This window comes from Lampris incognitus, chromosome 13 (assembly GCF_029633865.1).
Source record: "Lampris incognitus isolate fLamInc1 chromosome 13, fLamInc1.hap2, whole genome shotgun sequence".
NCBI lineage: Eukaryota > Metazoa > Chordata > Actinopteri > Lampriformes > Lampridae > Lampris > Lampris incognitus.
Genome location: NC_079223.1, coordinates 37,979,573 through 38,003,239, shown reverse-complemented (window position 1 = coordinate 38,003,239; position 23,667 = coordinate 37,979,573). Strand labels below are relative to the sequence as shown.

Genomic DNA, 23,667 nt, shown 5'->3' with positions numbered 1-23,667 from the left:
AAAACAGTGTCATAAGCAATCAGTGTGCCTTGCTACAGCTTAACCTGCCCCACCGGGGTTGCGCAGCCTGGGCAAGCAATAAATATCAGCATTTTATAATCTTAATTATACAGATATTTTTTGTTCTCCCTCACAGGCCAGCTCCCCCTCAGACCCAGCAGGTTACTGCAGCAATGCCAAGCATTCCCTCCATAACAACAGCAGCACAGAGCCAGCCAAGATTTAGAGGTCTGCAAATATAAGGCCTGCACTCACTTACATGGGCCAGGCAGGGGAGGGGTGGGACTAGACCTTCACCTCTACCTGGTATTTTAAAACTTCTGGAAAGTCTTAGTTTTGTTTTAAATCCCCCATCTTCCAGTTGAAAGCAGAGCTGTCCGAGAGATGCACGGAAGTTATCGCAAGCAGCAAACCCGACTCTCTGCGGAGCGCATTTGTAGAGTTAAAAGAGGTTGGGTCTTGAAAATTAGAAGTGGGGAAAAGCTGGCGACAGAAGATTTACATTCTTTAGAGGAGACAGCACACATATTTGAGAGGCGGGTAGCCGCCGACCCCTTCTCTCCCACTGCGGCCCTCACGCTATTCACGCCGAGCCATTAGCATTCTAATGCCACTGGTAGTATGTGTGACTGCCACTGGGAGAAGGAGGTGCACAAGCCTGTGCCAGAGAAAACACGGGGGGGGGGGGGTTGGGGGGTATGGGAGGGTTGAGCAGAAAAAGCACTGGGGAAAGATGTGAACGTGGTAATTAATAGAGGCATGAGAGGGAGAAAGAGCAGACGGAGAGAGATTTTAACACATAAGGGCGCAACGTGTGAGGACGCCGTTCACAGCTATGAATATGAACTTCAACATTAGCGATTAAATCCAAACCCTCTGGCCTGAAGTTTAAAACAAATGCTTGTGGATTCATTTACAATGTCCAACAGTGAGCGGGACCAACCCGCAACCCCAGTCGGAACCCATTTCTATGCTTCTGTAATAACTTGGGACTAATCACTTTAGCATTGTGTCTCTGTGCACAAAGCGCCCCCTTCATGTCCCGGTATCCTGGAAAGAGCCATGGGAGTGGTCTGGTGGCAGTGTGCTGAATCTGTGTGACAGGACCCCAGTGAGAGTGGGTGCCTCCCCCCCTGTTCCCCCCTCCCCCTCCCAAGATAATCCCCGAGAGAAAGGGCCTGCATTTAGGGTGCGATACGCTTAATCCCGGGGCCTTGATCACAATGGAGCCCCGCACTTCCTCCGGCCTGGGAGCTTCCGCTGGTCCTGGGGGCCTGGCGTGGGTGCCAGTTCAAACATGCGCTAATACACGTCCGCATTACAATGGAACAAACAACTCAGACATATAGACACACACTGTTGCAGAGAGGGAACGAGTGAGCATGAGAGAGAGACAGAGAGAGAGAGTCAAAAACAAACTAGTAAATTCACACTGTCCGAACGGCGAGCCAATCCAAACACCTAAATGTTCCAGCCCACGCTCAAGAGCCAGTCAGAGTAAACACACACACACGGTGATAAAAACACACACACACACACACACACAAAACCCACCACATGCTCAGGGAATGTTTAGATTCTGCCCCTGGGTACAGTGAAAGAAATCTTGACTATGCTGTGGAAAGATCATCTCAGCGGAGGACAAGCGGAGGGACATCAAACGGTTTGCTGACAAGGAGATAAGATCACATTTACAAACAGGAAGACAGCTTTATGTCACAGTCAATTCAGAAGCCACATGGAATGCACAGGTCTACTCGTGTGCACGTGAGTCCAGGATGCTGGCAGATGACACACGCCCTGCCATACCACTCCTGTTGTGTTTCTGGGCTCTAATCTTGGGAAAAGTAAAAATGTGGGGGGAAAAAATTTCTTAATTTCCAAAAACACTCCGTTATCAAAACCAGTCCCTCTTGTTTACCAGAGAAATAAATAATACATGGCATGGCATAGTATCGTATCGTTGGCAGATCTTTAAGTAAAAAAAACGAGGCTTATCAGTCCTTGTTTCTCAGGCATTTCTATCACTTTGGATGAAGGGGTGGAAATAGGGAAACCAGACATGGTGTACCTATCTCATGGTTTCCTCTTTTGCTTTTCCTTCCCTTGAAATTTCATGCAGACACATCTTCTTTCCTCCGTGGAGTCCTCCGAGATCTCACCTGGCCAGAGAATCTCCATGGGGACGCGTGGTTGTCTGCTAAACGCAGGGAAAAGAGAAGGAAAAAAAAAAAAAGGCCGAAAGAAGTTCTGACGTGAAGTAGACCTGGGATTAAAAGAAGCCACAATATGGTTTTTGCTTGCATTAGTTTTATTTTTTCCGAAAAACCAGATGAGTGTCGAGGGATGATACTGATGGTGATGCAGGTTTTCAATCCCGGAGGAGCACATTAAATTGACTTTCAAGTACTTTATTGAAATAACTTTTTGGTACATTTCTGAACCCAACCATCTGGCTCACAGAAACCATAAAAAGTAGGCAAATATTCTATTTGACCCAAGTTCTATGTGAAGATAAAACTCTTCTCTCGAACCCTCGTTATTCTCTGAACGCTGACCTTTGGCTGGATATAACGTCAGCCGTGGTCAGAACCGAATTTCGTACTGAATTAGAATCATGAGCAATGATGTAGGACACAAATGTTGACACAATTATGTATAGGAGTAATGACCGAACCCTCCCATGCTGTCTCTCACAACATTACTTATTAAAAAATGGCCAGTTGGACCGAGCCAATTGTTTTGACAGAAAGAGGGCCATTGTGGTACTGGCATTTTTACTCATGTATGGTGTGCACCAAGGCTAACCGTTCGTGACAGGGCCAGGAGTGTGTTTGTGTTTGTGTGTGTGTGTGTGTGTGTGTGTGTGCACAGATCCAAGGGAAGCATGCCTAATGCGGGAGAGAAACAGTGAATCCAACATGGCCTCTATCCAGCACCAGTTTTCTCTGCCTGGTGAATTAGCCCGTCAAGTCTGTTCTAATTCCCAAGGATACAGCCAACTCTGAAACTCAGGTAGGGTTTTGACTGTTTTCTCAGGAAGAGTTGCAGACAAGCTGGCTGTATGAAACAGACTGGCAGGTCAGACCATAACAGCAAGACTGCAGAGCTGCTGGACGGACACAGTCCAGTGCAGGGTCAAACTGACTCTTCCCAGTCTGTGGTTTGAGTTTCACAGTATTGTGTGTGCGTGTGCATGCGTGCATGTGTGTCCAATACGCAGCTGGAGAGCGAGAAGGCCCACCCAGCTAGGTTAGAGTTATAGCATACCTAAGCAACATCCCAGGAATGACGCAGCTCATCTGCACTTTATATAGATGAACACTTCAGTGAAGCCTTAGAATTGCCGGACCTGGCCCAGTTCGAGTCGAGCCTGGAGGCTGGCCTGCTGATGTCTGAGCCATTTGCATTCACGTCCTGTCAGCTCATATATCTAAGAGCTGTAGCCTGACCCGATGTTGATAAGCCCAACCACATTGCTGAATGTGTCAGTACAGTTAATGTAAGCACGTATTGTGAGACAGTATCTTTCTAGAGTTGCGCCTCATTGCATTGCAGTCCTGAGTCAAAAATCCTTCTGAAAGTTGTGTCAAGGATGTCTTGCATAATTAGCATGTATACCCCTACCCCAACCCCATACAGAGACATACACAAATTCAAAGCTGTGAGCGAAGAAAGTACCTCTTTATTTGATTGGCCAAAATCAACAGCATCAAAACGTAAAGAAAAAGCCATAAATACAACTGACATCAGCACAAAGAAAGAAAGTAAAATGTGCATAACAGGAATCCAGTGATAAACATTATATTTTGGTATTACATTGTGGCTTTTATGAGAGAGCTAGGATTTTGGTGGCTATATTATCAGATAATGCAAAGATTATTTATGTCCTTAGCTCACTTGACCTTCAATGGAAACATGCTATTTAATTGGATGGTTGGAAAAAGAGGAAAATTGATGAAAGCGTGACATCAAAGTAACATTCAAGTGACTGTTCCCTGTAACCATGAGCTTTGTCAATATTAAAGCAAAAGAATAAATGACAACTACATAGTGAACACAGGCTGCTGGATTCAATGACGAATAAAAGTGAATTCTACCAAACGTGACTAAAATATAATTGATCAAGTAGGCAATATGAGTGAATGGGTGTGCATACATACAGTATGCAATAAGACGCTAATGTGTCAATTCATTTGCATGTGTGAAGCTAAGCTCAGTGCAGCTACAGGGTGAAGCAGCAGGAAGTACTTGCACAGAGGAGACAGACAGACATGGAGACAGAGAAACAGGCAGACAAACACACATAGAGACAGAGATACAGGCAAACAGACGTTTTGCTGGGAATTGGAACTTTTAAATAAAAAGTCCAGTGGTGTGTCTCTTGCGCGGGAGGTTTACGTGCGATAGAGCAGGATCCTCTCGGCACAGACCTGACCCACCAGGCTGGCATATTGTGTCACCTCAGTCTCGTCGCTGGCGCCTTTGCGTTTGCGGCTATAGGCTGCGTACGGCATGACTGTCCGTCTGTAAAGCACCAGGGCTCTGCCCACATCCTTCAGCATCCGCGCATCACCTGGACACAAACAAAGATATATAATAAGGTCCTTCCAAACCACATCCAGTACAAAAAATCTGCCCTTACTTGCTCTCTCTTGTACAAGGCTGGCAAGAATGCACTGTTGTTCCGAGAAGCTGTTGGAGGAGCACAAAGCCCTGCCCCAGCACTTCAGCAATTCCCCCTGTGGCCTAAACCTGGAGTCACAGAGTACGTCGGCTTGTTACTGTAGCTGGCTTTGTTTACGTGGCCTTGCTCCTTGCTGGCTTTCCAAACTCAGCATCTCATTAGGCCTTGTACAACAGCCTTGTATTGTGTCATAAACCCTGCCAGCTCCCAGCAGACCAGTGAAAACACTGCTGCTCTCCAAGTATGTGTGTTTAGCATCTAAGAATAGCCCCCTGGAGAATTGGATGGAAAATAGGTGAAAAAAGATGACCCTTCTCACTGACACAAACTGCTGCTTCCAGGAGTGGGAGGCTGAGCCAAGGCACCCACGGAGGTACCAATATTCTAAAACGACAGCCAAGGGTAGCCAGGGATGCACAGCATCACCCGAGACAACCTCGCCCATGCAGATACACTGCATGTAGGCTCACACATGGACACTACTACAGCCAACCCTTCTCTTACACCCGCACAGAAAATTATAACAGCTCATCTACACACTCCAAACAATGCATCTTTCCAGAAATCACTGCGTCTTTTAAACATAAATTCTGTATCAGGAAGTTGTGTAGACGGAACATGAACCCTACAACAGCAGCACACTACACTCCTTGACCAACTTGGCATGGAGGAAGCAGAAATCAAATCCAACGACGAGAATAACAAGGAGGTATGACGTGGCGTGGCCTGACCTCCTAAACCCATGGTGGTGCGTGAGTCAAGAACAGTATTAATAGACCCCAGGGCTTCCTATTCCTCACTACTACTCCCCAAGTTACAGCCATGTGGAGTGTAGCTGATCACTCTGGTGGTGCATGTATTTGTGTTATCTTGTTTTTTGGCAAATTCCTGAAATATTCACCAAAGCACTACCAAATCCCCTGTCAGCAGTCCATCAATGGCTCAGCGCAGTAAGAGACAACACCGAATTCCAATGCAATACAAAAAAACAAGCTCTTCCTTTTGCCAGACGTTGATGTCCACAAGGCAGTTCTTTTAACTTATGTGAATTATGTGACTTGTTTCCCTAAAGTGGCAGTGGGGTGCAGGTATTGTGTATTCTGTCTGGACTTCACAATTAAAGTGTTTAAATAGAAATAGTCTAAGTCAATAGCTGGAACAATAAAGTATAAGGGCTGAAATATCACTGGTCTAGAGAAGGAGAATTCAGGGCACCAGCCTCCAAAAAACCATGAATTGCAAAATGTAGGTCTAAATGACACATGGATTACAACGTAGGGACAAGAGACGATGAACACAAGCGATTTGTAAGACTGGATCCAGTGTAAATTTTGAAAGTACATGATGGCCTCTGGCACTTGCAGTAAATTCAGTGGAACATCAAAGCGAAGAGTGCGTGAGGATTTGAACTTGCCATTTAACTTTTTGGTCGAAGATATTTCCAGCATTCCTGGGAAAAAAACCCTGAGGCTCCTGCTATCTCCCTTTAGTCCCCTTCTCAAAATATTGTCATCGTTCAGCTGAGATTTTCATTTTATATTATGGCTTTATGTTTTATTCAAAAGCTCAAGTTCACTGTTCAGCATCGCCGAAACCTTGGCCTTTTCCCCGATTCCAAAAATGATGAGTCATTAAATTGGAAGATCCATTACACCAGCATAAACCTTAAAGTCAGGAAAATCAGCACTATATTAAACTTGGGTTTCAAAAGATATAAACTTGTTATGTAACTTCCACATGATCATACTTTTGGCCATGAAAGTATTAATGTGAGCTGACAAGATGACAGGAGGGTATTTACACTCTGCACTTCCTAAAAAAGTTAAGCTAATCACTTTAGCATCGTCCGTAGGTGAACAGTGTCTCCTCATGCCCTTTATCATGGTGTGACAGCTCACAGTTATGCAACTTGAACAGTGTCACTTCCACCTCTGCTGTCCACTGTAGTGTGTGAGACAGTGGTCCGCAGCCGGACTATTCTCCATGTCAAGATTCTTATCAAGTGGTGAACACTTCATAAACAACAGTATAGGGCTTTCAGCTGCTCAATTACCCTCTACAGTAACACTGAGCAGAACTTGGACAGGATTGCTGGGACTCTCTTGCACTCTTAGACAAGACAATCCAAACATCCGCTCTTTACATAAACACCCATTTACCCCTCTCCCTCCATCCATCCATCCATCCATCCATCCATCCATCCATTCATTCATTCATTCCTTCTCTGTTCTGAGCAGCTCCAGACCCCTCCTGTCAGGCGCACCGGACGTTCAGTGACATGCCGCCATGAGGTCACAGCCTGACGGGGTCAAGGTTCAAGGGGTCGGGGGAAGAGGAGTGGTGAGGGTCGGTCTGGGAGTGAGAGGGTCAGGGCCGGAGCCAGAGGGTTTGACACCCCGCCACGCTCCTCTCCTTCTTCCCATCCATCTCTGGCTTTTGTAACACTTTCTTGACACCGGACACTGGTCATAGGGTTAGTCTTTGGATAATACCACTTCCTGTGACCCAAATGCTGCTAGCAGCCGAAGAAGAACTTCAATAAGAAAATAGAGAGTAGGCCAAAATAGTCAGTAGAGGGATTGCCTTTCAACCAGAAGACCTGAGTTCATGCCCCCGTGTCAGCAAGCATTCCCCCTTCTTAAGTGTCTCTGAACAAGACAACAAATGCCTACCTACATTATTACCTCCCCACCCCCAAACATTTCAGGATTTTTTCCCCCGACATTAATTTCTTTACTATTATTTCCATCATTCTGCAGTGGAGCCAATTTACTCCTGCTCCAGTCAAAATCAACAAGTTCGATGTTCAAAGGGACTCCTTAACCACTTCCAGCCTCCTCCTGCCTCCTGCACTCAGACAGATGCATTTGAGAGAGGAGTAATGTCCCTCTCCCTTCCACACTGGATGGGAACATTAAAGAAGAGCCTAGCTGAGGAGCAGAGAGAAGTGCCTCTGACAGCAGGGCTTACAGAGACAGACAGGCATATAAAGACAGAAAGTGAGCCAGGCGTGTATAGAGACAGACATCAGGAGGAGAAGAGAGGAGGTAATAAGTGGGTGCTGTCATACAGGGGCTTGTTAAGATTGAGGAGCCTTCTCTCCTGTGCTGCCTCTTTCCAACTTAAGTCTTGGCACGACTTGGCCTGGCTGCTCTACCAATGCACACTTTCAAAATGCAAATGTGTGTTTGTGTGTGTGTGTGAGTGTGTGTGTGTGTGTGTGTGATTGATTCGAGAGAGAGAGAGAATGGGCGCACAATGGCGTAACCACACGTGTTGGTTTTGTACTGATACTTAGCGTAGTGTACGCATGTGCACAGGATGTGTAAAAGCTGTATCTAAGTTGGTGCCTGTTTGAGGCACTTAGGGTTCAGGGTGTGACTCATGTCACACACTTTTTACAAGTGTTTATCCTGCATGAGGGCAATGCCCCTACTTCTCTGTCAGACAAACACAGATTAAGACATAAGTGCAAGAGTGCGTGTTTATAAGAGTGACAGTACACATGTGCTGTGTAGAATATGTATGTGTGTGGGATTGTGGGGGTCACAAATGCACATGTGTGTGTCTGTGAGTGAGGTCACAGAGAGGCCCAAGATGTGAGAGCGACTGGCGTGCAATCAATGTGAGCCCATTTTTGACAGCATGGTGTAAACTTTAGATTAGTGCTCTTCCACACCTCATTAGGAGAGCTCTGTAACCCTTCACCCAGACCTTCTGAACAGACAACCAGCACCTCGCCTCCCTCTAACCCAGAATGATGCCGGCACCTCTAGGCAGGCTTAACAAAAACAAAATACAACAACTTATCTAATACAACATACACTGACTGTAACACCACTGTATGTAGATAAGGCAGACAACACAGGGCTCCCCACTTGCCTGGTTCTGACCACATAGCTTCCACTACAACGTTGGTCTTCTGTGCTAATTTGAAAAACAGAAAGAAACATGGCTTTATTTAGGCCTAGGTCAAGCCATATTTTGATGACCTGCCAACTGGGACTGGGCCACAAGCCTCAGCGGTATGCCCTGCTGCTAGCCTGGTGGTGACACGGATCAAGTTGACCTGGTGACTGACCGACCACTGCGTGTATTTCTGTAGAAGACAACAACCTCCCCACTGCTACCGCAAATCTGGCAGACATCATCTTCAGCACCAGTCCAACCCCACAACTTGGCTATGACCTTGGGAGCTAATGATGTAGCTAGCTAGTGCTGAAATGTACTGGCATTGGGTTTCAGTACAGAAAGCCAGGCCTGAAATAATGTACGGGTCAGTCCAAGATCAACAGTCCTCGAAGGGATGGAGGACACACAAAGCCCTTACATGGACGCACACACACAGGAATTGCAAGCAGAATCAAAATTCCAAACTCCAAGACCACCATTTTATGCTCAGTGTTTTGTACCTACACTGTGATACACTGGCTGTCTGTGACTGACGGGAATAGGGATATCTTACCAAAACTGAAACTGTTAATGGCCATGCAGTAAACAACCACCCGACTAATTTTCCTTTAAAAGACTCTCACTCATACCTGGGTGTGGCGCTTTCACTAACTTTCACCGTTGCTTCTATAAAAGTCTGTTTAGAAATTAAAAAGGCAATAGCGAAGAGTTTTCTTAGGAAATTCTCACTTAGCTTCTCTTGTTGCCTTTAGTTTTACACCATACTATAAACACGTTGCCTTAAAGATGAAGAGGGAAACAAAGAGAAAAGGGAGGGAGGGTCAGTAGCAGTTGTACTCCCAAGGGTATATGTGTGTTTTTTTACCTCCCTGCATGGCACCAGATCCAACTATGACCTCACTCTGACAAAATAATTCAGTGTCTGTCTGACCGTCTTTCTCTCCTGCCATTGATACATACATGCATACATGCATACATGCATACATACATACATACATACATACATACATACATACATACATACTTCATATACACCGATGAGCCAAAACATTATGACCACTCAAAGGTGAACGGAATAACGACCATCTCCAAACAAAGGTATATGTCAAGTTCTGGGTAGATTAGATGGTAAGCGAACAATTAGTTCTCGTAGTCAACGCGTTGGATGCAGGAGAAATGGGCAGGAGTAAGACCTGAGTGACTTTGACAAGAGCCAAATAGTTATGACCAGACAACTGGGTCAGAGCATCTCTGAAACAGCAACCTGGTGGAGGCAGTGTGATGTTCTGCTGGGAAATGCTGGTTCCAGCCATTCATGTGGACATCAATTTGACACGTGCCACCTACCTAAACATCATCGCAGACCATCTGCACTCTTGCATGGCAATGGTATTCCTGATGGCACTAGCCTCTTTCAGCAGGATAATGCATCCTGCCACACTGCACACATTGTTTGTTATTGGTTTAAGGAACACGAAGTGTTCAAGGTGTTGCCTAAGCCTCCAAATTCTCCAATTCTCAATCCAATCGAGCATCTGTGGGATGGGCTGGACCGACAACTCCAATCCATGGTGGCTCCACCTCACAACTTACAGGACTTGAAGGATTTGCTACTAATGTTTTGGTGCCAGATACCACAGGACACCTTCCGGGGTCTTATAGAGTCCATGCCTCAGTGGGCAAACGCTGTTTTGGCGGCACACTGACGACAAACAGCATATTAGGCAGGTGGTCATAATGTTTTGGCTCATCAGTCTACACACACACACACACACACACACACACAAACTCCCTCCATCCTTCTCCACCTCTATTCCTGTGCCAGCCTCCATCCCTTTTAATCCCCACTGCTATTAAATTTACGATACATCCCCCCCCCCGATTCTTTTCTTATTGCCCCCCCCCACCTTCCTCTACCAATCCTCCGCTTCTGACTCAGAGCTCCACTCTTATCTCTTAAAGCATCTAAAATCCCTGTCCTCTCTCACCTCTATCTTATGTCCTGCATAATGTGGCACGCGCACACGTACTCACACGTCCTGTAACCCCCGTATGCCAAAAAGCAGCCTTAGCCCTGTGACTCGAGGGTTACTCAGGGTGCATTTTAGGTGGGGAGGTGGTGGGGGTTTTACTGCATATACTGTACTCCGCAGGCACCCAGATTAGAGCAGAGAACTGTAGAGTCAACAGAGCAGGGCCAGGGAAGAGAGCAGGGAGAGATAAATAGATAAGTTAGTAAAAAACAGCCCACGCAACACTAACACTTGCTTTGCAGCTATCTGCAATGAACCCCTGACTCAAAATTTCTCAACTCCCCCCTCCTCCTGGTGCAGGCGACAGGCGTCTGCTGGTCTAACTACTTCATGTGGTCTGTTACCACTGATATCATTATTCATCTAATGACAACATGGCCCCTTCATAATGATGGCCTTAGCTATGCTCCAACTGCACTGGGGAGCAAGGGGAGAAAGGGAGGAAGAAGGGGAGAAAGGGGGAGAGGAAAAGAGAGAGAGAGAGCAAAAGGGCGCCATCAGAGCTGCCGGCAGTCCACTGACCCTGTGTCAGTGACCGCACACTATCAAGTAGCAAACCGAGAGATTTCAACACAGCAACTCAGCGGACCCAGATCAGCTAATAGCACAGGGTTCTCGGGTTCATCCAAAATGCTTGTAAGTTTAGCTGGAGGATTCAAGACCTGGACTAATCAAGGCATGTCAGCTCACCACAGGCAATGGATTTCAATGGATTTTGAATTTTGAAATCAGCGTGTTCTTCTTTAGTTTCAGGTGGGAAACGCTACATGCCAAAATGGGGAGTGTGGCAATCTCTGTGTTCGTACCTGCATCAGGGTCCTGGTTGAACCGTGCGTAGCGCGCTTTCTCTAGGTGGGGAAGGCATTGCTCTGTAGGCACCCAGACATACGTCTCTGGGCACAGGAGGTCTGAAGGCTGGTACTGGCCCTGGGAAGGGAGAGGAAGAATGACAGACAGACGGGGAGACAAAGAGAGAGTGGGTGATGAAAGGAGAATTGAGTAATTCGTAGAAAGCCAACAAAAGAAATAACAGTGTGTGTGTGTGTGTGGGGGGGGGGGGTCATGGTTAGAAGAAGAATGAAATGAGTAAAGGAAAGCAGGGGTGAGACTCCATTATCAGGGCGCTGTGTTCAATCACATGGCTCCAAACAAATACAAAACTGCCTAGATAACTCTGTAAACATACGGGCGCCTGCTGCACCATCTCAATACACACACAAATACAGACATACTGGATTACACTCATACAGGCACGCACACACACATACACATACACACACACACACACGCGCACACACACACACACACACACACACACACACACACACACACACACACACACACAGAGAAAGAAACACAGTCCAAACACAAAGTTCTATGACATTTAACGGTATAGCTGTGCAAGAAAGCATCTGGTACCATTTCATAAACACTCAAACACAATTGAGGTCAGACGGCTGAATGAAAAATAGGGGGGGGGGCTACCATGTTTAATGAGAAAGAATAAAACAAAAAACAAAGATGTTCAAGCAACCTAAAATAAGCAGAAAAAAAGGACAATTACAAATGAATTACAACTGTGTCTGTAGAACCCTTGAAAATCTGAAAAAAAGTATATATATCCCAACCCAAATCCAATCTATGAAGGAAAAAAAAAACGCTCTTTATACCAGTATTCTGACTGACCCATCTGTCAGCGGGCCGACATGGAAAGTATGCAGGCTGTTTTCACAAGCAGGATGCTGTGAGCATGGACCAGTCGGCTCTATGGCGCTCAAAAATGAAAAACAGCAGAATCGGGGCATAGAAGGGTTAGGTTAATGACAGATGAATTTTCCTCAGGGTGGGGTCTTCTTGTATTACTCCAGCCCAACACCTCCCACCCGTCTACACACATAAGGAGTAGAGAGGGTCATGCCAACATGTAATGCTCTCACCAAATCATACAGTCATGGAAAAACTGAACAGCAGGGTGGTGGGGTTAAGATACAGGGTGTGCATTTAGAGGACTCGAGAGTTGTACTAAACATATTCAGAGGCTGTGTGTGCTACTAGAAAGATATGATGAATGAAAAGGGGGAACACTATCAGTCCATAGCTGCGGTGGAAACACACTGACCTAACACCCTCACTGCCCTTTGCTGTTGTGTCCCTACAAACCCATAGCATTCCCAAACTGTCAACACAGTCAATTCCATACTCTCACACTCCACCTCTACTCTATAGCCTCCCTCATCACCACAGCAGAACACAACTCCATGTCCTGAACATGCGCACACACACACACACCCACACACACACACACACACACACACACACACACACACACACACACACACACACACACACACACACACACACACACACAAATACATAAACACCCTTCTATAGGTACCTGTATCCCTACACTGCACCTCACCACAGTACTGGCCATGGATCGGTGAGGGGACATGGGCTGGGGGGAGGAAAAGAGGGATGGGGGAGTAGAGGTGGAATGGAGGTGATGATGGAGTGACTAGCTGAGAGAGAGAGAGAGAGAGAGTGAGAGAAGCAGAAAAAAATTGAATAAACTACAACATGAACATGCAAGGACAGGCTTCGGGTAAGGTTCTCAAAGCCATGATGACAACAAGCCAAAATGCGGGCGTGTGTGCGTGTGCATGTGTGTGTGTGTACCTAAAGTATGCAAATGTGCAGGGCACACAGGATTCTTGATTTCCTAAAGGCCTATTTTTGCATCCTGGTCTCAAGTGGAGCCCAGAACGATACATCTACTCGTCTTCTATAAAAGTCTGGAGTTTGACAGCTAGAGAAGCCTATATAACCACAATGAGAGACACAGGCGGGCTATGGCACAAGCACAACTCCTCAACTCTCCCCCAGAAAGGAAGGGGCGACAGAGTGAGGGGGAGGATTACAACCCAGATATGACAGGAGATGACTATTAGTGGTCTGGATAGAGTAGAGAAGAGAGATGAGAGAGAAGGACGGCGAGAGCAGAGGCAAACGGGAACAGCCACTATCAGTGCATAAGATCCTTCTCCTCGCTGAACTGGAAAGGGGGACTGAGCGTAACACCACAAAACCCACTCTCCGCTGCTTTACCCTCTCTCATTTGCTGCCCTATAATTCACAACTTCTACAGCCTCCCTGGCTTGTCCCCAGCCCATGTTCTCTATTTGCTTCAGTTCACTCGCAGTATCTGTCTCTCCATTTATGTAGCAGCTGCTCATATCAACACAGCAACCAATAATTGTTTCCTGGAACTTGGAACCTTGAAAGAGAAGTGCAGAGTGTAACTGCATGCTTTTAATGGCTAAAGTGAAATGGCCTAGTCCTGTAAATCAATGTTGCCGAGTGGCTGCTCAGCAAGGGGTGTAATGAGAGCACAGGAAGTGATAGTGCAAGTACATGTGCATGGACAGGAAGCCTGGCGATAAGGGGCTGTGTGCACGCACATGTAGGTTTGGGGAAGAGTTTGTCCATTCTGATAGTGCTGACGTCCACCGTGTTTGATGGCTCCCCAGGCGTTCACAGTAGATAGTCAGGGCTAGGTTCCTTACACAGAAAAACTCTTTTTACTATGAGGCTGCTCTCTCCGCCTGCCTTTCCAAACGTTCAAAAAAACTTCCCACCCAACCCAATCCACGGCAATCCCACCCATTCCTGCCATACTGACTTGTTCAAAAAGACCCGGAGGCCATGCCGGTTACTGACAACCTCTGAGCGGGTTGTTCAAAGAGAGGCAGACGTAGAGAGAAAGGAGAACGAAAGTATGAGTGGCACAACAGGGAAACTTTAGCAAACTCTAAATGGCTGGACTTGGCCGCCACCAGAAGAGTGAGAGAGAGCGAGACAGAGAGAGAGAAGGGGAGGGTAGGGGTGAGAATTAGATGCAGATGAGTGCAGGGACGGTATTTAACGTCACTGAGAAATGGGGCTCAAACTGATGGAAGTGATAGGGAGCAGTCGAGCTGCCAGCAGAGAGCACAGAGGGGCCCCGTGCTGGTGTGTGTGTGTGTGTTTTTTTGGGGGGGGGTTGGCAGAAAAGACGGACAAAGAAAAAAGAAGAGGAGGGAGCTAAGCTGACAGAGAGTGAGACGGAGACAGGAGGAGGACAAACAGACGAGGAGAGATGAAAAGCTGCATTAAATCAGAGACATGGAGGGGGCAGCACAATGGAAAGTGAAACGTTTAAAATAGGGCTCCGAAACTGCCAGGATGCACTCTCACATCAAAATCTATGCTATTGCCCTGGCCTTGTTAATGGCCATGTGCAGGTCAGTATTTTATTGGGAAGCAATTTTCCATAGTGCCGGTCTCCCGAGGAATTCAACTTTTAACAAGGCAACGATGGAGAATAATGAGGAAAAATGAAACATTCTCATAATTTGCACAATTTGCTGCCCAGTGTAAACATTCACACATCCCTAATGATGGAGGTGCAAATAAACACGCAGACCTCCACAGAGTCTGAAACGCAGCCTACACAACACCAAATCATGCCACGGTTCGGTTAACACAGAGTCACTCCCTCTTTTCAACAGGCATAGTTTGTACTACCCGAAGACTCGGCTGGTGCCCTACTGTAGAAGCAACATTTTATTACCAGCTTAAAGACACACAACTGTTGCCTTATTACCCTACCTAGCTGCACACTCCTTTGACTAATTCTCTCCGTCTCTCACATACACCCTTCTGAGTGCAGGCGACGCCCCAAGCCCATACCTGTGATTTATCTGAAACGCAATTAATCAGACGCATAAATCGCACACTTCACTGCGGCTAAGGAATCCTCGTGAAAACCTACACCGCTATCGCCTTCTGCTTCTCTTCCTTTTCCTCGCCTGTCTGAAGAGGACTGTAATGAACACACAGATTTGGCGTATGCGGCGCGGAGATCAAATCTCGTACAGAGGACTTTCATGGTGCGAGGGGGACCTGGTGTGACACAAGAGCGAGGCAGGTCTGCCCTCCAAACTGTCCCTGATTCAACATACCTGGGTCTGGATGTGAGTAAGGACCTTTTTGGTAATGTTTTAATTTCAGTGCAGCGGCGGTGTCATGATTAGAAAAGATCTCCTTCCTAAGCGGGTGGAGAGCAGACTGAAGGAGCAGGGGTGGGGTGGACTGGGCGTCTGTGTCTTAGGGCACTTTCACTCCTGAAAGTCCAAACCAAGGTTCATGTTTTGTTTTGGGTTTCCCCCCCCTTTTCTCCCAAGTTGTATCAGGCAAATTAACCCACCCTCCACATGCCTCCTCCGATACATGTGGAGTTGCCAGCTGCTTCTTTTCACCTGAGAGTGAGGAGTTTCACCAGGGGGACGTAGCACGTGGGAGGATCACGCTATTACCCCCAGTTCCCCCTCCCCCCTGAATAGGCGCCCCGACCGACCAGAGGAGGCGCTAGTGCAGCGACCACCCGCAGACACGGCCAATTGTGTCTGTAGTGACGCCCGACCAAGCCGGAGGTAACACAGGGATTCGAACCGCTGATCCCCATGTTGGTAGGCAACGGACTAGACCGCTACGCCACCCGGACACCCCAAGGTTCATGTTTTTGTTGCACTGCATTTATCCGGTTAATTTTGGTTTCACATTGCAGTTATGCGGGAGCACTAAAGAACTTTATAATAACAATAATAACGCATTTTATTTAAAGGCGCCTTTCATGACACAAGGTCACCTTACATCAACTACAATGAAACAAAGCAATAAAAAACAGTGCAATCAACAATAACACACTGTGCAACAGCGCACACATCAGCAGGAGTTAAAAAAAGATGAAGATGATGCTGTTAAAGTGAGTAAGCTAGTGTAACAGTGTACAATCATGGATGTGTACACTCGCTAGCCCTTGGCTAACGGGTAGGACCCTCCAGTTGACTGGTTAGTGCAGTCATCCATGGTGCAGGGAACTCAGGTTCAATTCCCACCTGCTCCCCGAATTCGTGCTGCACTAGTTTAAAAAGGGGGGTTTTAAGAGCGGTTTTGAATTCTTTAATGGAGTCCAGTAAGCGGATGTGACGGGGTATGGAGTTTCAGAGTTTGGGTGCAGCATAGGAGAAAGCCCTGGCACACATTGTCTTGAGACTGATGGCTGGTAGTACCATCAACATCCTGGCGTCATCACCTCCAAGGGCTGCGTCCCCCTATACTTGACATTGATTGGCCGGTAGATGGATCTGACGTCGATGTGTTGTCAGGTCAGCGGGAGGCCTTCTATCGCCGTTTGAATTAATGGAGAAAAATAAAAGATTCATTTCATTGCCACTATAATAATATTATTACGGCATTACTACCAGCAGCACCAAGTTCAAGTGCAATACTAGAGACTAGAGACTTCCTGTAATTGGTCTGAAAGTCCGAACCATCGAAAACATGTTTTCACACTAGAGATCCGGACTGAGACCACAGCTTTTCTTTTTTTTTTTTTTATAAACATATTTTACTGGCATTTTAGGAATCACAAAACAATACATTGACTTGAATTGTTCCATAATGAACCCGTCCAACCCCCTCAACCTAGTCTTTTGAGCTCCTTAGCGTAAGTCGAGGAATTATGATGACAATAATAACAAAAATACATAACTGTTGGGGCATCCAGGTGGTGTGGTGGTCTACTCTGTTGCCTACCAACACGGGGATCTGCGGTTTGAATCCCTGTGTTACCTCCGGCTTGGTCGGGCATCCCTAGACACAATTGGCCTTGTCTGCAGGTGGGAAGCCAGATGTGGGTATGTGTCCTGGTTGCTGCACTAGCGCCTCCTCTGGTTGGTCAGGGCGCCTGTTAAGGGGGGGGAAGGGGGAATAGCATAATCCTCCCACGCGCTATGCCCCCCCCTGGCGAAACTCCTCACTGTCAGGTGAAAAGAAACGGCTGACGACTCCACATGTATCGGAGGAGGCATGTGGTAGTCTGCAGCCCTTCCTGGATCGGCAGAGGGGGTGGAGCGGCGACCGGGATGGCTCGGAAGAATGGGGTAATTGGCGTAGTACAATTGGGCAGAAAAAGGGGGGGAGGGGGGATAAAAAAAACTGTTAACAATGATAATAATGAGGTACATTAGCGTAAAGCAGAAAAATGAATAGATAAATAAAAATAAAAGCGGGGAAAGTGTAGTGCATATATGTATGGGTCATTGCAGTGCATACATAACAAGCTTTTTGGAGTTTCAATGTCCTGCCAAACTGTAGGATTCAGCTGCTATGTGGTATTAATCGTCTCACCCAGGTAGTCATTCTGGGGAGAGGGAGGTCAGACTCTCAACACAGGAGATCCGGGGCTGCCAATGACTGTAAAGTTTGTCTGTCAAACCCCTTATGGGGAATCTGATCTTATCCAACTCCAAAAAAAAAGACATTGTCTCACAAAGCCATGAAATAGGTGATGGGGGCAATGGTTTCTTCCGTAATAAAAGTATTCTCTGACGGGGTATTAGAGGGGTAAATGAGATTACATTTGCTTACTTTACATTTGCTCGGGACGGTTCTATTACTTGTTCTAATATTACCGAAATGACTTTGAAATAAGACTTCCAATACTCCCCCGGTCTCGGACACGACCAGAACATATGAGCGAGATTACAAGGAGGCTGAGAACATCTGTCACAAGTGTCAGCCGTATTCAGGTATAACTTGACGAGTCTAGATTTACTGTCGTGTGCCCTATGACCTATTTTGAATTGCATAAGTTGAAATTTTGCACAAGATGAACAAGATTTTATTTCTTCCAGCACCAACCGGTCGTCAGACATGGTATTGCCATGTTCTGTTTCCCGTTCTGTTTTAATTTTCCCAGCAATGCCGGAGGTGTATGTGGAGCTAGGAGGTCACGATAACGAAATATGCCACCTTGTCATTTTTGTCACCGGCAAAAAGTTATCGTTCCCCAAAGAGGGTGGGGCATGTGGGAAAAAAGGCATGTTTGATTTGAGGAAATGCCGACTTTGAAACTGCCTGAAGAGGTTGGATTGCTGTAGGTTAAAGGCAATGCACAACTGAGCAAAGCTGGAAAATGTGCCTTTACTATAGAAATCACCAGTTGTATTAAGACCATGTCTGTCCCAACGAGAGACTCGGGCATCAATCTTAGCAGGACCACCTCACTTCCTTGGACCAAAGTTCGGCCGTTTGGTCCAGACCGTGGTTCAGGGGAGGTTTCATACCTGTAACATTGGTTCGGATGAAACTGACAACTGCGAAAATCCAGACCAAACGACGAAGGTATGAAAGCCTTTTAAGTGGCAAAGAAATCCTAGCTCCTCTATCTTTACACCCACATGCGCTGCCCATTTCCTGTTCAAAGCTCACGATGAGGTTTCATCCTCCCTTTCCAAACAAAGGTATCTGTGTGTGTGTGTACGTGTGAGTGTCCATCCATCCGTCTGTCTGTCCATCTGTCAGTGTTCAAGTGAGTCACCATGTAGAATTTCCAACAGCAGTCTCAATGGGTCTACTCTTGATAACAGTATCAGCGCAGTTGAACTCTTTCCAGGAAAAAGCCCTGAGTTGCATAGTAATCTGCTGGCCAACTTGAACACCTACTTCACCGCAACACAGAGTGGCTCTAAAAGTGGAGGCGAGGGCTGGTCTTGGGATAGGATAAGGCAACCGATGTTAGCCCCCGCTGTTAACAGACTGATCGTCCATACATTTTTAGCTTGTAACGATATATTAGCCCAAATTTCAGGAAGTACAATAAGCGGCCTGTAGTACTTCATGTGCTCTTAGGCACAGACACAATAGTGAATAGAATATGTCAGGATTACACACTGGTCGAGCGCTCTCAAAAAGACATGGCCATTTGACCCAAAAAAAGACAAATGTGGTTGCCCTGTCACGTTTGTGATCTCTTGGCAGCACATACTTCATCTGGTGTTGACCCAGGACAAGTTGGAGCTCAGAGGGGACACAAAGAGGCCTAGTGTGACCCACACCCAGGCAGACCTAACCTAGGCCGGCACAGGCCGGCACTCTGACCCTGGGTCGCATTCAGCGAGCCCCAGTCAAAGACCAATAAATACAGGCCCTGATCCCAACATCCCAACTCACTCTCTCACAAACAATTCTCACAATGCATCCTCTCTCTCGTTCCAGGACTTTTAAAAAACACATTCTCTCCAGACAAGAGGGCAAGCCTGGGGGTCCTGTGGACGCTGACGGACACATGTAAACAGCACGGTTCACACAAACACACACATGCACCTAGACAAACAGTCCTCACACTGAGAAAAGGACTGGCTGGGGAAAGGGGGACAGCCCTACTGAGAGACATGTCTAAACAAACTCTGTCATTCTGCCTTGCAAGGGCAACACACAGACAATCAAAATTATCTATGACATTGTGTGTGTGTGTGTGTGTGTCTGCGGCTGTGTGTGTGTACACCGTCAATATGTCTAGGGTCTACGTCTGGAGATTTACACTAACTGCCGCTGTTTAAACACTTGGGGCCCGCCAAGGCCTTTTCACCCCACTCAACACATTACCACAGGACGACCTTCAAACAAATAAAGCATCCAGGCTGGTAACTTTCCCCCCAGGGCGCCCAGACAATCCCCACAATTCCCCAACTCTCAGCCACCCCCAGCCCCCGTCCCGAGCCTTCTCCCACCTGGCTGCACGTCATGGCTCCAAGGATGACAGGTTAATGAGTAGAAAATATTTTTAAAGGATCGCATTTCCACCGAGCCCCAAGAACCAAGGGCAGCGCTTTTATGGGCATCAGCTCACGGCCTGGGTACTTTAATCTCTCCATCTTCTCTGGCCTTTATGGGCGGGTGGCCTGTTATGCTTCTCTGACACGAACTACAACCCCAGCGCTTAATCTCGGTCTTAAAACCCCACCTGAAGCACCTGACGAGAAGACCGAATCCCAAACTCTTCAACCAACTCGGGAACAAATGCCCGATTGTCTGTGTGGGTTAGCCTCTCTCTGCTAGTGGTGTTTCTGGAAGCTTCCCCCTGCCAAGAAGAAACCCGCCATTCAGACAAAGCGGCGCGGCTGTGGTAGATTTAAAAAATAAATAGAGGTGAAGTTAATGGCAAGGCAAACACCTCACTCTGGCAGCCAGGGGGCTCTGGATCTGCTCAGCATGACACCACAACTAAACTCTCACTTTCACCCCGGTGACCCGCACCCCCACCCCCCACTCCCAGTAAGACTCAATCGTCTGACCTGACCCAGTGAACTTTGACCCCCCCGCCCCTCGCCCTGTCAGCGCTCCTACTAGGGGGTGCCAAGCAGCGACCGTCCCCTCAGACTATGCCACAACCTGTTAATGATTTGTTAAAGCACAACCGTGGCAAGACGGAGAGAGAAAAAAAGAGATGATGAGGCAAAAAAAAAAAAGAGGAGAAATTATTAAAAAGTTTAAACAAATGTTTCTGCTGAGAGGGGCACTGTTGGTGGTCTCCCGTCGGGCTAAATCAAACAACGCTCTTTCTGTCAGAAAGACTCCAATTTAAGCAAGGGGGAGGGGGGCTGGAAAGCAGAGAAAGGAGGCATGTTTTCGCCTATAAATTTCACAGAGCGGGTGAAAATTGGCTCTGTCTGGTCTGATCCTGTTTTGATGGGCACACGTCTTCTGAAAAGGGGTTTGTGGGAAGGCTATGACACAGGTATACAGAAAAGATATATATTCATCGGAAAATGCAATGAATTTAGCCTCACATCAAGAAAAACTGAACGAAGAAAAAAAAAAAGGAGACCAAAAGAAATAGGGCTGAAGAGGTGAACGTCTAAAAAAAATAAAATAAATAACAGCCGAGTCTCAACAAAACACACTGCTGTCAGCACGGTCATTTCCCACCACCTTCGTTTGAGCCGTCATGACTTGGTGCATCCAGGCATGTAGATCAGACAATTACAGAAATAAGACCTGGTACACATCACTCCTCCGCCTGCTCGTCAAACAACAACATTACACCAAATGCACTAAACGTGTAGCCATGGTTTGTCTTTCCAAATGAAATCATCCTATTCATTTGAAAGCTTCTTCACCCCCCCCCCCCCCCCAGTCTCTATCAATCTTTCATCGTAACCGGCATGGCGGCTCGGTTTCTTCTATGGCTGAGAGGGAGATGGAAAAAAAAAAGTGTGAAAGAAAAAGCAAACAGCTCGCTTTGCTGCGCCTGGACGTGTTGGAGCCGTCAAGCGTAAACGTTCAATTCTACACAAATACCACCGCTGACAGTAAACCGTTTCACTGCTACCATAGAGAATACAACAGGACATTTACCACGGGACAGAATGCTACTGTGGAGCTACAGCTTGTCAGAGAAGACAAGTAATAAAGGACATCTCCGCTGGACCAACTCTCAAAGGCTAAAAAAAAAAAAAAAAAAAGCTGATTTCTGATGCCACATGAATAAACATGTTGCTGTCCTCCCCGACAGGCTGTGTACTGTACTATGGTCAGAGAGAGGCGAGGGCCCCTCCTGGAGGCTCCCGTCTCCAGATGCCTCAAACTCACTCGCTGATGAGCCGCACAGATGTGCATCCAAGTGACATGCAGAAAGTGAGGTCACACACATAAACATATGCTAATGCCCCACTCCCTACCGACACGCCCAACAACCCCCCCCCCCACAGACACACACACGTGGATGTAAAAGGGGAAAACAGAGTATAACCTTATAAGTATGGCTGTAAGTTGTTAGCGTGTCCCAACCTGCCATTGCATACCTGGAATGTTGCAGGAAGGGAAGGAAATGACACTAAGAGGGATCAGACACATTAATACAGACCGCTAAAGTAACTGACGGCAAACTGTAACCGATCCAAACTGTATTTAAACAAGACAAGAGAAGAAAAAGGATAAAGACAGAGCAAGAAAAAAAAAAGACTTGAAGACAGACATTTGGACTGACACAGGGAACCTTAATGAGAGATGCCCGAGAGAGAGAGAGGGAAAGAGAGAGAGAGGGAGAGGGAGAGAGAGAGAGAGGGGGGATAGAGAGAGAGAGAGGGAGAGAGAGGGGGGATAGAGAGAGAGAGAGAGGGGGGATAGAGAGGGAGAGGGAGAGAGAGGGGGGATAGAGAGAGAGAGAGAGGGAGGGATAGAGAGGGGTGTGTGTGACATACATTAACATCAGGTTCTGTTTGTTTGCATGTGTGTGTGTTTGTGTGTGCATGTGCATGTGTGCGCTGAGGTAATGAGGCCTGATAATAATAATAATGATAATAATAATAATGATGCATTTTTATGGGCATCTTTCACAGCACTCAAGGACACCTTACAGATCACAGTTAAAAACAAGCAGCACTGTATCAGACATGATAAAATCATACCAAGCAGGGATACACAATAATAACTTCATACAACAGATAGGTACAACATGGACCGGTCTCTGCTGAGAGGCACATCTTCCATATCTAACTGGTGCCATGGGAACTCGGCCCAGGGTGCAGGTGACGGGGAAGGCCTCGGGCTCACACTGGTTTAGGCAAACGTTTGGCGTCGCGGCCAATGATGGTAGACCAAAAAGAAATATCAGACTCTCTCGTCGGCATCACTTCTACACATCGTACCTACACGCTGAGACCTCAGCGGAGTTGGTTCAGGACTGCTTAACTTAAAAACTGCGACCCCGGCGGGGAGAGAGACGGCCGTCCTCTCTGACCGTGTTTGTTGTTTGTGTGCTGGGAGGAGTTGGGCTGAATGGGGAGCGGAGGTGCAGCTGCCGTAAAAGTGCCCCTTAAAAGTCAGTGAAGTGCCGCCGAGCAACGAACAGCCCTTTTTTTATCTTGCCTTCGTTTCTCGTTTGGCACACATTTTGTCACTTCTTTTTTTTTTTGCTCTCCATCTGTCCCCTTTCTCTTCTTTTCACTCATTTTTCTTGCTCCCTCTTTTCTTCCTTTCTGTGGAAAATTTAATGGTTTCCTGGGCTCAGCTCGAGACATTCTTTCACTGAGAACAATAATAACAGGAGTAAGAGCCACTTTATGTAACCCTCTAACTTGCTCACCAACCGGGCACTTGGGTGTGTGTGTGTGTGTGTGTGTGTGTGTGTGTGAATGCATACGTACACTT

The 23,667-nt window shown here is 46.8% G+C and overlaps 1 protein-coding gene across 3 annotated transcripts in view; it reads right to left on the bottom strand.

Annotated features, from left to right (window-relative positions):
- Positions 1 to 3,672: 3,672 nt before the first annotated feature.
- LOC130122411 (arginyl-tRNA--protein transferase 1) overlaps positions 3,673 to 23,667 on the bottom strand; it is a 76,486-nt gene continuing 56,491 nt past the window's right edge. For all 3 annotated transcript variants that reach the window (XM_056291312.1, XM_056291313.1, XM_056291314.1), the window contains 2 exons: positions 11,439 to 11,559; positions 3,673 to 4,576 (listed from right to left, as the gene is read on the bottom strand). In XM_056291312.1, coding sequence (XP_056147287.1) covers positions 4,398 to 4,576; positions 11,439 to 11,559 — 300 coding nt within the window. In that variant the 3' untranslated portion in view covers positions 3,673 to 4,397. The remainder of the gene's footprint in view (positions 4,577 to 11,438; positions 11,560 to 23,667) is intronic.